The sequence below is a fragment of the Talaromyces proteolyticus genome, assembly GCF_021365285.1.
Source record: "Talaromyces proteolyticus strain PMI_201 chromosome Unknown BGW36scaffold_6, whole genome shotgun sequence".
Lineage (NCBI taxonomy): Eukaryota > Fungi > Ascomycota > Eurotiomycetes > Eurotiales > Trichocomaceae > Talaromyces > Talaromyces proteolyticus.
Window position 1 is genome coordinate 1,672,882 of NW_025764282.1, and position 14,913 is coordinate 1,687,794.

General features: G+C 47.8%; 5 protein-coding genes across 5 annotated transcripts; 2 read left to right on the forward strand and 3 right to left on the reverse strand.

Annotated features, from left to right (window-relative positions):
* Positions 1–35: 35 nt before the first annotated feature.
* BGW36DRAFT_407632 (uncharacterized protein) lies at positions 36–1,424 on the forward strand. Its single transcript, XM_046219051.1, has 2 exons — positions 36–569; positions 646–1,424. Exons 1-2 carry the CDS (start codon positions 291–293, stop codon positions 1,132–1,134), a joined length of 768 nt encoding a protein of 255 aa, XP_046072362.1. The 5' UTR covers positions 36–290; the 3' UTR covers positions 1,135–1,424.
* On the reverse strand, positions 1,425–4,481 carry BGW36DRAFT_461603 (Metallo-peptidase family M12-domain-containing protein). The gene is made up of 3 exons (XM_046222140.1): positions 4,056–4,481; positions 2,814–3,999; positions 1,425–2,758 (listed from the first exon to the last, which is right to left on the reverse strand). The coding sequence occupies exons 1-3, from the start codon at positions 4,123–4,125 to the stop codon at positions 1,621–1,623; spliced, it is 2,394 nt and encodes a 797-aa protein (XP_046072363.1). The 5' UTR covers positions 4,126–4,481; the 3' UTR covers positions 1,425–1,620.
* A 304-nt stretch (positions 4,482–4,785) lies between these two features.
* On the reverse strand, positions 4,786–6,635 carry BGW36DRAFT_397325 (putative DNA polymerase iota; the record flags this gene model as incomplete). The annotated part of the gene is made up of 3 exons (XM_046218280.1): positions 4,786–6,177; positions 6,236–6,523; positions 6,591–6,635. The coding sequence occupies 3 exons, from the start codon at positions 6,633–6,635 to the stop codon at positions 4,786–4,788; spliced, it is 1,725 nt and encodes a 574-aa protein (XP_046072364.1).
* Positions 6,636–8,000: 1,365 nt separating this feature from the next.
* Positions 8,001–9,690, forward strand: BGW36DRAFT_407635 (uncharacterized protein). The gene has a single exon (XM_046219052.1). It carries the CDS (start codon positions 8,366–8,368, stop codon positions 9,410–9,412), a length of 1,047 nt encoding a protein of 348 aa, XP_046072365.1. The 5' UTR covers positions 8,001–8,365; the 3' UTR covers positions 9,413–9,690.
* Positions 9,691–11,661: 1,971 nt separating this feature from the next.
* On the reverse strand, positions 11,662–14,844 carry BGW36DRAFT_450318 (uncharacterized protein; the record flags this gene model as incomplete). The annotated part of the gene is made up of 3 exons (XM_046221798.1): positions 11,662–12,146; positions 12,209–14,030; positions 14,110–14,844. The coding sequence occupies 3 exons, from the start codon at positions 14,842–14,844 to the stop codon at positions 11,662–11,664; spliced, it is 3,042 nt and encodes a 1,013-aa protein (XP_046072366.1).
* Positions 14,845–14,913: the final 69 nt, after the last annotated feature.

The window sequence follows — 14,913 nt, forward strand, 5'->3', positions numbered from 1 at the left end:
CAACAGTGTTCGTAATAATAAGTGCAAGCCCAACCCAGTAAACTAGCGGGCTCAGCGCGTCTGCCCGCGTCTGCAAAACCATAACTACTTTTATTGCTACATTATTATACAAAGGCATATTTACTCTCCTCGACTCATCGCGCCTGGGCGAAACCTCACGTCGCCCCGCAGATGCAGCAACACCTCAGGCTCCTTCGACCTTTTCTTCTTGCCTTGCCATTCGCAATTGCCTTTCCGCACATACACCAATCCTGAATAATCTTCTCCATCGACAGCCGGCCGGGTCTATAATGGCTTCTTCACACCCGCCATTCGGATCGCGATCAGCATACGCGGGCGCGGGCGCAAAACTACCGGATCGAACAAACCCAGTGCCGTTCAGCGCGTCGGCATTTTCGCGAACTAGGGGACTCGGTGGTGCAAATACGGGAGATGCTGCACAACAGCAGCAGCAGCAACCCCCAGCGCCGCCGGCGCATTCGCAGGGTGGCACGATAGGACAGGATACTGGGGCTGCGAATCCATTGAATCGGTTGACTGAAGAGCAGCGAGAAGAAATCAATGAGGCTGTGAGTTTCGGTCGTCCTTGTATTGTACTGTATTATACGTATGCGAATGTTGAATTCTGATTCCGCGTGGATCTAGTTTACTCTCTTCGACCTCGACCGCGACCGCCATCTAGACTACCACGAGCTGCGAGTCGCCCTACGCGCCCTCGGATTCACTCTCCCAAAACAAGAACTAATCTCTCTTCTCACAACATACGGCGTTCCGCGCCCGCAGGTCCAGCAGCAGCAGGGGCAAGCGCAGGGACAGCAATCGTCACAGCATCAGAACAAACCCAATCCACCTCCCCATCCGTCATCGCTCCTAATGCCACTTTCCGCATTTCAAACTGTCACCTCACATAAGATCCTAGAACGAGATCCGCGAGAGGAAATCCTGCGCGCCTTTGAGCTGTTTGATGAGGGCGGGAAGGGCTTTATTGATTTGGAAGATCTCCGTCGAGTGGCTAGAGAATTAGGCGAGACGGGGCTTGAGGAGGATGAGTTAAGGGCTATGATTGAGGAGTTTGATTTAGAGGGAGTCGGCGGTGTTACGAGAGATGGGTTTTTGAGCATTTGCTGGCAGTGAGCATGGGAATTGTTTTGGGATGCGTGCTTTTTCTCTCTTCTTCTTTTTTTCCCTTTTCTTGAACTTGATCATGCCTTTATTCTTACTCTTACTGTTCATCTGGAAATCTAACGCGTGTGGACCTGGGTCCTAACATTAAAGTTTTCCTTCTTTTCGTTGCCAGGCGTTTGAAAGGGATGGTACGTGTCGAACGATTAACATCAATTGATGTTTACAATTGTTCCAGGTTTAGAAAGGCGTCTTTTATTGAGACTTATATAATCGCTCGAAGATTCTGAATACACCAAACGGCCGTAACGTTAACTGTATATATCACTACCTAACCTAGATGCCTACATGGTACTCTATTCCACTTAGAGCCTAACAAAACGGACCAAATATATGGATATGAAAATTCCTCAACGTAAATATGAGAATAAAAAAGAATCCCAAAACAGAGAAAGTCAGGGAGATAAATGCAAGAAGGAAGCATTATAGAAATAGTCGTTAGGCGTATCGTGGTTGCGTTATAGGAACATGTTCACCATATGTTGGTGGCGGATACGCAGGTGGAGGATATCCATACCCTGCTTGTTGTGGTTGTGATGGAGCCTGTTGCATACTTCTTGGTGGTCCTTGAGGTATGGGTCCTGCCCATCCTCCACGTCCTCCTCCACGGTAAGCACCTGGTGGCGGAGGCGGGTTGGCTTTTCGATACCTGCGTCGTCGACAAGACGAAATAATACAAGAAAGAATTACGAGCAAAAGTAATCCACCGAGACCAGCGGCGAGGCCGATGACCAGAGACTTGTGGTCATCTATCCAGGACTTGATTTGGCCGCCGACTGATGAACCAACGCAATTCCCGTTACTGCAATGACCGTTCCCGTTGCAGGGAGTCCCGTCGAGGAAGTTTTGCTGCATGCTGCCGCATTCGTTGGAAGGTAGCACAGAGGAGGCACAGTAAAGAGTACACGCGGAATTATCACAGGCGTACGTGTCGTTACTACCCAGGACAGCGCCGAGAACGGTGCGGCATTGAAGATCACGGCTTGTACATTGTCCGCTGGCACATGCAAGGCCGGTGTTGTTACCACTTGTGCAGCTCGTGCCATCTGATTTATGCTGGTCTGCAGGACAGTCTCCTGAGGTACCTGAACAGACTTCGGCGATATCGCAAGGGCCAGAAGCAGCGCGGCAGGTGGTATTGACGGCCGAAAACTGGCAGTTGGTACAGCAGGATTCGTTGGAATCGTCGCAAACGGCGTTGTTTTTATATTTGCAGGTAGTGGCATCGCAGCAATTATTGTTCCCGCAGCCTTGAGTTCCACCACAGTCGCAATCTTCTCCGCTCTCGACAATGCCGTTGCCACATTCACTACCGGTTGTGGTGACAACACCTTTATTATCCACCAGACAGTTCGATTGGACGCTACTCCGGCCTATCGCCGAGCAGATGTTGCCAATTGTGCACTGCGAGAAGTTTTCGAGATCCGCACTTGTCGTTGGGTTCATGATATATTTGCCGTTAGCATCGCAGGTTGTCGAAGTCAAGGGACAGCATTGTGAAGTCTTTTGAAGTCCCTGTCCGCATGTCTGACTGTCACAATCATGGACTGCGCCAAATGTGTGGCCGGACTCGTGGCTATTACAAGTTAGTTGAGGTGTTCTCAAGGATGAAGAAAGTCGAAGTCACATACGCAAAAACCTGCCATTCAGTAGATGTTCTCACAACGACATTTGCTCCTGCCACAGTCGCATTGTTTCCTCCATGCACACAAAGTTGTCCAAGCCACGAGACACCCACTTCACCTCCCGTTGCACAGTCACTCATTAGGGTCCAGTAAGCATTTGTGTCATTCTGCTCACCACGCCACACTGTGAAGTCATTCAGTCTGGTCGTGATATTATTTCCCGAGCTACAGTCAGTGTTCCATGGCGTTGCGGTTGATGTGGTGCTGCAGCTGTCGTTATTGTTGACGATCAAATTTTTCAAACCGAGTGAGATATTAAAGGTGTTCTCATATAGAGTAGACGCCGTGTTGACCATTTGAATGATATCTGATTGCGCAGCTTCTTTTGAACTGAAAGTTTTGGTATACGCGCAGTCAGTTACAACGCCGATCAGCGCCACCCTCTTAGTAGATGGGCAGCCTGCTGTGTTGCCAATAGTTGATGCTAAGTTGATCCCTCCAGTATTACCACCGACACCCCCAGTATCGGACTGTCGACGAGACAACCCAAACATCTGGTCTAAAGACATGGCACCGTAATTAGGCGACTGTGGTGGCCGAAACACGGGGTGGTTAGGATCCGTGTTAAAATCCAGTTTATCTGACTGGCAAGAAGCATCAGCGACGGATCGCCGTTTCAATTCAGTGTGCTCGACGGCCCCCATGTCAGAATTTCGAAAGACTACCATATAATCTTCGTCTCTTTCCTCTGGCAAATGATCGGACGGTCGCCATGTACGCATGTAATTGGACCGCAGTTTTATATTATGATAATCGTGCATAATACTAAAAGCCCCTTCGAACATGGGCTGGGGACCATCCTGTTTGACGTAGACGCGTGCCCAGCCGGCATGTGTCCAGTGTCCTGGTTCCACCTCGGTCCATGATGATCCCTTAAAGACTCGATGCTCCCTGCGATCAATTGGTTCGGAATCGCTGATACTGCCGTCGGGGTTGAGATAGCCAATCTGAGCATCCTCCGGCAACACATCATGGTTAGGCTCCAGCTTTAACTTGACACGCTGCACGCCGTTGTGAAGGGAGAATGTGACATCAAATTTTGAGTGAGAGTGTACTCTGTGAGACGGCGTATGGATGACTACATCTTCCAGATCGGAAGTGTACCGAATGGGTAGTGGAGCTTGTGAGTTGGCTACGAGGGAATTGTCAGCAGCGACTTTAATGTATAGGCAGAATCAATAACTGTACCGTGGACACTTTGGAGAAAGACTGCGGTCGCACTGAAAACAGCGGCGAACCAACTGTAGCCAAGCTTCATGTTGGCTCAAAGCCTTGCTAACGGACTGGCGATGATACCATAAAAAATAGAGGCCAATGGATAGGTAGTGTGTCTGTAACGCGGGGATTCGGCGCGATCGTAATGAGCGATGGGATGCGATCTGAGCACGGGTTGCAAGCCGGTCAGGAAGAATTCCGCAAACGATGTTAGGAGTGCGGCCAAGAAGAGAATGAAAAGAAAAAGAGAAAGGAATGGCGACTTTCAAAAGTCAGAGCCGGCCATCATCTGGATGGTCAGATTAATCAGATGAATCAATGTTGCAGGTGAGATCTATGGCTGTCAGTGCAGTTAGCGGCCCTTAGTTGGGGCGCAGCGGCCTTGGCGGCTCTGTGGTGTCTCGGCTGGTGGCTTTGTACATACGCTGGCCACGAAAGCCAAGGTCCGGGAGATCCGGATGGACAGAGTAATTAGTATTAATTAATTGCCAACTAGATTGAGATGGAACGAGTTGGAGGAGTTATCGGTTACTTAATTACTAACTAGTACTAATTAAGTAGTAATTAAGTAGTAATTAAGTAGCAATTAAGTAGCAAATAGTTAGGCGGCAGCTCCACTGCGATAGTCTAGACTGTACTGACTAGACTACTATATAGACTGAGAGTAGAAGTTGAATCAGGCCCAGTAGAATGTAATGATAGGTCAGTCAGGAGCAGCATGGTACAGAGCATGTGCAGATAGTGCAAAAGCAGGAATATGGCCGCCGCAGATACCGCATGCTTCCGTAGAGAGAGCCTCTTCTTCCTCGTCACTTTCTTCCCAAGAAGCGTCATCGAGCGGTATGTTTTCTGAGGCCGAATTCTGCTGGGCCTGGGATTCGGTGTCAGAGCGAGTCTCTTCCAAAAGTCGCCAATCCTTCAGAACCTCTTCTTGTTGCCGGAACATCTTGCCAATGTCTCTGCCGCTACTCTGCCTTTGATCCCCGGCGCTTTCCACCATGTTCGTGACGGCGACGTTGATCAGGCTCAACTCTCCGAATGGCCGATCAGGATGCAGCTTACGGAACATAGAAACTAGACACTCATCCACTAGCTTTTCGGCAATAGCCTCGGGATTTTCTCCGAGACTAAAAATAAAACTTGGAGCATGAGCCGATCGCGATATGCGCCCGTTGGCGTAGCTATATTCTCGAGATCCGTCGCCATTCATAGGAGATCTCTGACGAGTTGAAAGGCGAATGGTTCGGGGATGTGCTAGCCAACGGTGCACACCATCGTCATCTTCTTCGACTAAGTCAGCCCTTATTCGCCTAATCAGGCTTGTTGCAAGAACGTGTAGTTGCCTTTTGACTTCATCAAATTGCTGGATTCCCTGGAACGAATCTTCAATGCTTATTTGTGTCGGGACAGCTCGCGCTTCTTGAACTTCACTGTTATCTACTCCATTCAATAGCTCCCAAGTACGGACCCCAACATCCTTGGAGGCTCCAGGGCCACCGAGGATGTCTAATAACTTAGGAGGTCCCATGCCTGGGGAAAGTCGAACGTCCCGCACTTTGACTTGTTCATCTTGGGTTCTTTCATTGTACGGCTGAACAGTAAGCTCCCGCTGAAGTAGGTACGTTCTGAGTTTGTGTGCTGTTTTAAAGCCGATACCTGGAATCTTGCCGATCTCGTGATCATCAATAAATCGTGTGACGTTGCTGACGTCGGCATCCCCTTGACCTGGTACATACGGTGGAGTAAGAGTCGTTTGGCTATTGGGCTTGTTCACATTACCAACAAGTTTGGCTAGTAGTTTCGAAGTGGACACACCAACCGTGGCTGTGTATCCCCGCTTACGATCGAGATGGGTCCTAATATGGTCCGCCAAGTAAGACCCGAGAATAAGGCGCAGTGTCAACGCGTCTAGGTCATTGTTAAAAGTAGAGAGTGTACTCAACATCGGGAAGGTTGGCCCGCAAAACTGAGTGGCGTCAAACTCGAAGCCCTGTGTTGGGTCCCGTCGGTCAAGGCAAAAGAATGAGTGCCCCAAGTCATTCCGATTCAAGAGCCCCATGTTGTGGTCTATCATGTCAGTGACATCCAAGAATACCTTATGAACATAGTTAGCGAGCTAGTTTTCTTCGCCTTTCTCGGTCGTAGTGCTATACCTCATCAAAGCCTAGTCGTTCAACTCTGTGACCCCACAGAAATGCTCGCAGGAAAGTATAGAGGCTTTTGGACACGTCTCGGAACTTGGTCAAATCCTCGCCAAGGATTATGACGACTTCGGGGCATATTTGCTTCGCCTCCTTGATGAGTTGTAACTTCCGCAGACCCCTTCTACGGGCTTCATAGTTGCAAGTGACAACGATTTGTTTCTGTTGCACAGCCAGCGGCAGCGATTTGAGAGCCGGGTTCTCTGCTTCTAGAACGCTGGCATAAAAACAGTCGTAATCCTAACCCAGGCGTCCGTTAGTCATACATGTTTTGTTTTGCTTTTTTTCCGTCACATTGATCACTGACAAAATGGATGATGATGCGGTTGTCATCCCGACGCAACATCGTCATTCATTCCTGGATAGGAATGAAGAAGGATCATGGGACCAATCTTCGGGAATTTTGCTTGTGTCCCGCTGCCAGAAACAAAGCCACGCTGCGTTTACTGCGCGCCGAACATGTTGTTGATCGGTACACGAGCAGGTAGCTTTGATGGAAAGATCAATGCGAGCTCTGATATGGCATGACAAAATTCTCCGAAATGGAAACAAAGCAGCCGTCACAGAATATCTTTGACGGAGTCTCCGAGACTTGAAAGTAGTGAATGCAGACGTCAAGCCTCATCGTCATGGTCGTGAACTGCGCCACATCGTCGAGTGGCTGGAGGATTCACGTGATTGGTTGACGTGCTGTAGTAGGGTACGGTTTGTTTTCCTTTGTCCCTTCCCATTTTTCCTCTTTGTTAGGGTTTTCTTCATTTTCTCTTTTTTTAATAAGCGAGGACTGTGTTGGTCACGCCGAAATCAATGCAGAGGGTCAGTAGAATTGTAATCAACGGTTGGCGGCGTGATGCAAACGAGGCGAACGGGGGGTTTGGGAACAAAGAACCAACTGGGGTAAACTGGATCAAGTCAATAAGAAATCCACAGTAATAATAGTGATTGATGCTGTATGTTGACTGCCACGGCATCACTGTCACACAATCACACTGCTGAGCGTATCGCTGTATCAAGTGCATGCAGAGCAGGAGGTGGCCTCAATGGGCCGCGTGGGCCGCCGCGGGCTGTGGACTGAGGTTCTCATTGGTTGCTATAGGCCTCGTCAGGCCGATGCCCGGCCAATGAGCGTGCGAAGGATGCATGTCTTTTTTTAGACAAGGATGAGCAGACTGTAGTCAGAACTATTGCCTATGCATTGATAATATTAATAGTTTATGCATCTGCCTACATAGTCACATATTCCTAGTACCAATAGTTACTATATTAATACAAGCAGTAAGCTTATCACTCTCCTGGTATAGCAATGCTCCTACTACAAGAGAAATGCGGGATCTGCAAGCTTTAGTAATATTAAGAACGGAAGTATTAATAATAATACTGTTATTATTATATAACGTCAAGGTGGCCATTCTGCATGTAGTAAGACGCAGTAGCATCGCAGTCGCATTGCATACGACGGAGGACTACGGGTACGCATCGTAGACGCCGGCGCTTAGCGTCCGCCAGTCGGGCTGCCCGTGGATGCTTCCGCTAGGCTTTACTAGGCTTAGCTTCTGTCCATCTTTAGCAATAGCGACTCCGTATTTAGCACGGACACACTAGCCCCCCGGGCCTAGTCTCGTCTGTATTTAGAAAGCGCCACCAGCCAGTGCTTGCCCTTCTAGGCGGCCTGCCGTGATACTAGTGCTCAATCCTAAGTATTATTCTACCTAACGCCATCGCACTTGTCCTTTACCCTGGCAAAAACCCTAGTTAGATTTAATCCTCGCAACCCCTCATCTCATCTCACCTCGCGCGTTTATTAATCAGATGAGATCCCCATCAGATTCTCTTCGATCTGTCCTGGCACTGTGACTGTCAGTGCTCTGAATCAGCCTCTGACAGCATGACCAACAACCCTTAAACCGCCTCTAGATTGTGTCATTGTATGCGCCGTTGGCCCCAGACTCCAGAGTCAGACGATTGTCGCCAGTCTCCGCCGTCACGCAACCAGCCCCAGCCCGCCGCCGGCGCTGTGACTTTTGCTCTATGATTAGTTTAGCATCGCTCCACCAGTGTTCGATCGCTTCTCGATAAATCTGCATGGCTTCCCCCGTCGGAATGATCTCCACATTACCCATGTCCTTGGAGGTGTCGCATTTCAGTCCACCTGCTTGCGATTCGCCCTCTGCTCCCTCAACTTCCTCTCCATCGCCGTCCCTCGTATCACCGACAACCGCGCAAAGAATGATTGCTCTCACAACTACGGCGACGCCATCGGTGACGCAGAATACCAGCTCGACAAGACGGCCGAAACTATCTTTGCAGACTGCTTCCGTCCCCCTCACATTTGGGAATTCCAGCACAGGCTTTGCCAGAACTTGTGCGACAGCCTCGCCCACCGTTCGCAACACTTTCAACAACGCTTATGAAGTCACACGACCCTTGTCTGCCGTCGACTCGCCGTCCCCCTGCAGGCTCTCTAGCAAAGGCATTCGCCATGCTTCCCCATACTCCTTTAACTGCAACTACTACCGATCATCAGAGGTGGCTCCCTATCAACAGCCCTTAGGAGTGCGCAGTATTCTTCGCAATTCTCCTTTAATGAGACTGTCGGTGACACGACATTCGGTGTCGATCTCTGCCGGTGCTGCTTCAGAAAACCGTCGAGTGTTTTTCCCGGCCAGAAAACAGGTTTCATTCCGCTCCCATCTCGAGGAGGAGATTCGCACGGTGCGGTTCGTCGCCCGGCATTCGGACCTCAACGCCGATCCGGAACCAGAATCAGAGGCAGAGAGTGAGTGCGAGAGCGGTTCGGATTCGAATGGCTCTCAGTCTGACAGCCATAGCTCATCTGGAGAGGATGAGCGCGACGTCAAAGAACGACCGTACAGAAAAAGACGCAAGTCTGTTCCTAGCGAGCGGCAAATCCGGGCTGCAGCTCTGAGAGACGGTCTCACTGCCAACTATTCCGCTGTATCAGAACCAACGCAATCAAAACGTCGACGGAAATGGCGCTGGACTTTAGATGAGTGTACAGCATCTAATACGGTGGACTCTGAGAACCAGCCTCCATCCCCATTACATCCATTACAGCAATCAATTTCACCAAAAAGTAACACTGAAACGAGCTCATGTACATTCCTTTGATGATTTCTTTTTTTACTACTAGCGATTTGCATGATGTCTTAGCGACGGCGCTCTGGGGTAGCTCATTGCATGTTGCGTAGTTGCAACAACCACCATCATATCATCTTTGTAATTTCACGAACCTTTCTTATTCTATCGACGCACGTCGTGCATCTCATTTTCATTTTTTTCTATACTTTGCGTTGAGCGCAAATTTCAGACGCGCTACAGAATATTACAATACCCAATGAATGCCCTTGACTCGAATCCACATTCTATTAATATTTCTATCTCAGTTTAGTCCAATTTTTAGATAGATCTCACGTAAAACCCCGCAACCAGGCGTACAAGATTTGGCAAACTATAAACCCACTTCGTATAGAAACCCTCGGGTTTATAGTTTGGCCCCCAGGCGTTGGAATTTCTAACCACGCTGGAACTATGGATGCGTACTCAGAAGCTTAGGCTTTAAGCTTTTAAGAGACTAGAAAAGTTCAAGAATGATTATTGTCCTTCCATCGGCGGTTGAATCCTTCAGCTCTCCACGTTTAGACTTTTCTAGGGCACACAGCTCGAAGCTAAAAATACAACCCGATTTATTAATACTCCGGCGATATTGTTATTGTCCGCGAGATTATTAAGACTCAAATGCATGTGGCACTGTTATTAATGTTATTGTTTTGAGTGGATAACCGCCAATGATGTGTAGTGTTTACTCTTGATGTTGGGGATCTTCATGGATGTAAACAAGCATATGTTAAGCAATGTTTACGTATTGGCGAATTGACACCTATATGTCAATTATAGTATTGCAAAATTTGCAATAATGTTGATCGTCTATTTCGGATGACTGGGTCTGTCGTTTCACAACTGTCAGCGTCGAACTATTTTGACGTCATGCTGATTGGTAATGCACCGATTTCGTCAATCCAGGAAAAAATGGAAAACTTTGCAACTACGAATGAAAAAAAGACTCTTGTTTTCTTTTTTTTGCAGGTGAGAAAATATGATATCAATGCCAACCAGTTGCTACTGGAGACGTCAAACCCTAACGAACCAACAATAATACGTAGAGGCTGACGAACCCTCAGTCATGATTCAGTCCTACCAGATGCGATAAAAATGGACATCAAAGTTAATGCTGACGGAATAACTTGTTTTAAATCTAAAATGATCCGATAAATTGTATTTTGGTACTGATTGACATATACATTTGATGTCGAAGTGTCATCCATGACTTGCGTGATTGGTTTCAATGTTACTTCATCTCAAGGCAGATATATTAGATATGACAAGTAGATAGAATTAAATTTAATTACTAAAACGGACCGAGGTTTTGACCTCTGAAGCTGAAGCAATTAATCTGCGACATTCTCAATCTGGAAGTTCTTTGGTTTGAAGGATTTACAGGGATCGTCTGTTTAGAACTTGAACGACTCGTCGGTGAATTCTGCTGATCTCCCCCTTGTGAAACTGTAGATCTATTTTGACCTAGCAATTCATACGACTTTTCAGCTAGTTAGCTACTAACTAAGTAGTCCGCTAAATGAACTCGATGCTAACTAGTAAACTAAATTTCTTTTCAATGGCATATCAGCGCCCTCCTGTATGCGTGTTCTGTATGGTAGCGTATATTTCGTCTGTTGTCAGCTTAACAATAGCTGTCTTGTTCAGTATGAGCATGTGAACTGGCTGCACTGTAGCATCTTCTGCTACCGAACGTGAAATTCTGTTTGATTCAGCTAAACTTTGTTTGCATGCATATGGGACTCTTAATATGTGTCCTCTGACCATCTGTATAGCAATTTAAACTGATAGGCATATTGCAGTATGGTAGTTTGTTGAATTAGGCCTTTTGGTAGTGGTTTCTTGACGCGGCGTGTTATGATTGAATCGATATCGTGGTCAAGCTTTGCTTGAATATAAGCTTGTAAAGAAAATTCTGATTATCGGCAGCATGCCACGTCGCGTCATTTGTCTGGAAATATCCACAAAATCCTGTTGAGAGTGTGTGTTCCAGTTCTTTGGCTCTTGAGCGTAAACATGAAGAGAAGATCGAAACAAGGATCGAACCAAAGTAGTGAGTAGTGGGTTAGTCATTCATTACAAGCCTCTACATATGCAACCACATGATAAACTTTACTGCAAGCTAATCGACTCAAAAAACAGTTTTCAATTTCCCTTATTGTGACCAATTACTACTTGTACATCATCTTTATCGCTTTCTCGTCTTCGCCTCGCTCTCACTCTCATCTTCCCCCCTGTCCTGCTCAGAATCCAGGTTCTTCTATCTCCATATCTCCAATTGGCCAGTCCCAGCCCGTTCCACGCGTAAACAGGCGCTCATCCTCAGGGAGCACACACGGGAAACCTTCACCCCGTGTGCGTCCCTGGATTGCTGCCTCTATCATCCCTGGGAGGCTTGGGTGGGTGTGGCGGTGGGCACGCAACAGCCAAAAATTCGCCTCCATATTCTTCATCCTCTCCTCGAGGAGGAGAGGAGTGGCGCCGAGCAGGGTTTGGAATTCCTGCTGGCACAGGGTGTCCCGGCACCCTCGACGGTTTCCTCCAGACCAGTCGATTTCGCAGGCGTGCCGGGACCCCGTGTACCAGTCCATCAGATCGCACTGGAACTCCATGTTCATTTGGTACCGCACGGCCCGGTCCATGGCGGCGGACCACAACCCCTGTTCGCGGAGTTTGTCACGTATCATTCGGAACAGATACCCTAGGAATTCGACTTGCGCAGGGGACACTATAGAAGTAAGTAGTTAGTAAGCTCTTATATATGAATATTCTGGAAATAAGGGATCTTACTAAAAAGACAGACTCCCAAAATGCGATGGAAGCGGTCTTTTAGGACCGGATTGTCAAATGACACAACATGAACGACGCGAGTGGAACAGCGGATATTTAGAACATCTGCTGGTTGCCCTGCCCCGATGTAGTCCTCCCAGTCGCTGAAGACGAAGTAATCCCCGGAGCGATCTACTGCGTGGTGGACGGCCTGGCGATGTCTCTCTGGGTTATCCCAATTGTAAAGATTTGGTAGTAGAGGGGGGGAGCTAATCACTGGCAGTTCGCCGCGAGCTATGATTCCAAACGCGTATTGCCCGCACCACGACCAATGGTTCTTGACATCTGCAAAGAGATGCTCTTGACTACAGTAGCGTATTTCAGAGAGAGGCCCACACCGAGGACAAATGACTGAGGTGTAATCGAGGGAGCAACAACGCTTATCACAGCTGGGTAAGGTGCATTTGAAACCGGTACTGTCTAGCTGAATGAAAGGAGTTTCACCAACCGGACCTTTAGGCCCAGGTGCCTCAGGCTGTGATTTCACTGTTGGATTGGCCAGTGCGGGGATGGGAGCTGCAAGTTTTCCCTTCCCTTTCTTCTTCTTGCTATCAGATGGCCCAGGCTGCGTTGCTGGATTCAGAACATGCCTACTATCAACAAATTCATGATTGGGAATATATGTTTTCTTAGAGGTCGGCGGCAAAGGTGGAAATTCCTCACTCGTAACATTCGGAGGTGGTGCTTGGACGGTAGCTGAGCCTGATGGCAAGTGCTCTTCACTGGCTCGCGCTTTTGGCAAGGCGTGCTCTCTGACATCTCGATTGTGATCCTGATCCTCGACGGCTGGCCGTGATTTGGACAAACCCTGACGCCTTTTTGCATGGGAAACAACACTCCAGCCAGTGTCATCTTCTGGGATTTCGATGATACCATGTTGATTCGTAGTGATTGCCATAGGTTCCCCAGTATGTACCTTCTCCTGATTGAGATTTTCAGACTTCATTGCCTGCTTGCCCTGCTTACCCTGCTTACCCTGCTCGCCCTTCTTTTTCGATTTTTTCTTCTCAGGTTTTGGTTCTTTCTCGTCATGGGCTTCTTCTGCACTCTCATTAGGCAGAGTATTGGTAGGAGATGATCTAGGCTGAGACACGGAATGAATGGCTTGTTTCTGAGGAGAGCCGGTCTCAATAGTATCGGGTTCATTCGACTCGCGTAGCACATGGGCGGTTTCATTGGTCTTGTAACCACCAGGCACCAAATTTCGGGATGCATGAGTCCCCAAATGTATCGTGTCAGAAGGTTCTTGAAGATCGGTATTTATTTCAGACTCCTTTCCTTTCGCGAGAGAATTCAGCTTTTCAGTGTTTTGCTGGGAACCAGTAGCTTCAGTAACAAAGATATCTGAAGTCTCCTGTCCATGTTTCTTATTATTCTTTCGTTTGCTTTTTCTCTTCTTTGCCATGGTCGACAGAGTAGACACAGAGACAAGTTCCATGTTGGAGCTTTCTTCCTGACGATGTGAAAGTAGATGAGATCTTTGCGGAAGAAGATCCTTGTCGAATACTTTTGGAACCTTTGGTCTATTGACAGGGTCTTTCGATGAGCTAATAGCAGAAGCTGTAGGATGATGAGGCATAATCTTCGACTTGCCAGAATCTGCCACAGTTCCCTTTAGATGTTCTTCATGCTGTTTGTTGTGGTGTTGAATGATGTTCCACCACCAAGGCTGTGAAGGATCTGGTTGAAACCCAGGGATATTGGCGTAGCTTTGGCTTGTATGGTCGAAACAAGATTGGTAGTATGTGAATACCAGATGTATATGGATCTGAGGAAGGACAATCTGGACAAATTTCAACTTATAAAAGTCAGCATATGTGTAAAGATAGTAAGAAGAAATAAAGAATTGTGAGATTGCTTACCTTGTCACCGTCAAGCTCTTGTTTGTATTCTGCTTTGTTTGTGTTTACCACCACTAATGCAGGAAGGCCCATGCAGGTAGGACGGACACGAAAATAGAGCATATGAGGCATGGCATTATCATGTGCCCATACGTAGCGACATCCAAATGCGGTGGTTGGGTTTTTCCATTTGATGGCCTTGCCCTTCGAGTCCTTGTTTTTGTTGCGGTTGGAATTCTTGGACTGGGATTTGAAAATTTCGACGACGTCCGTCAGATAGGATTCTATAGCACCATCACCCATGTGGATTGATTGAATGCCATATGTTTTTGGATCGCGAAGGAAATTTGTTGTGGTCAAGAAGAGCCCCTTTTTGCCGCCTGGAAACTCCTTTGGCACGAGGGTGTGGATTTTCAGAGTTCCATCTTGGCAAGGCTCTGCCTTGATAGGGGTTTCTTCATCCATCTGGCAGTCTGGGGGTGCTGTTGACACATCGCACTGGAAATCAGCAGTGTGCCAATTGCGAAACTCGAATGTAAGGCAGCTGGTGCTAGAGTCAGGAAAGTTGAAAAGATTTCGAATGTTCCCGAAGAAAGAAGAGGAAGAAGAGCCCGAGGGTGAAATAAGGGAATTTTTTTCCCCAAGAGTGTGCCCTGCCTCATGGTCCTGCGTTGGGGCAGCATCGTCAACAGTATCAAACTGGTCTTTGTTTGGAGTGGCAGCGCTGATGGCGCTGCTGGGAATATGCCCCATCATCTTAACTAATGACCGTTAGCAAAGGCCACAAAGATGAGTTTTGTATATTATATGATAGAACGTAGATTG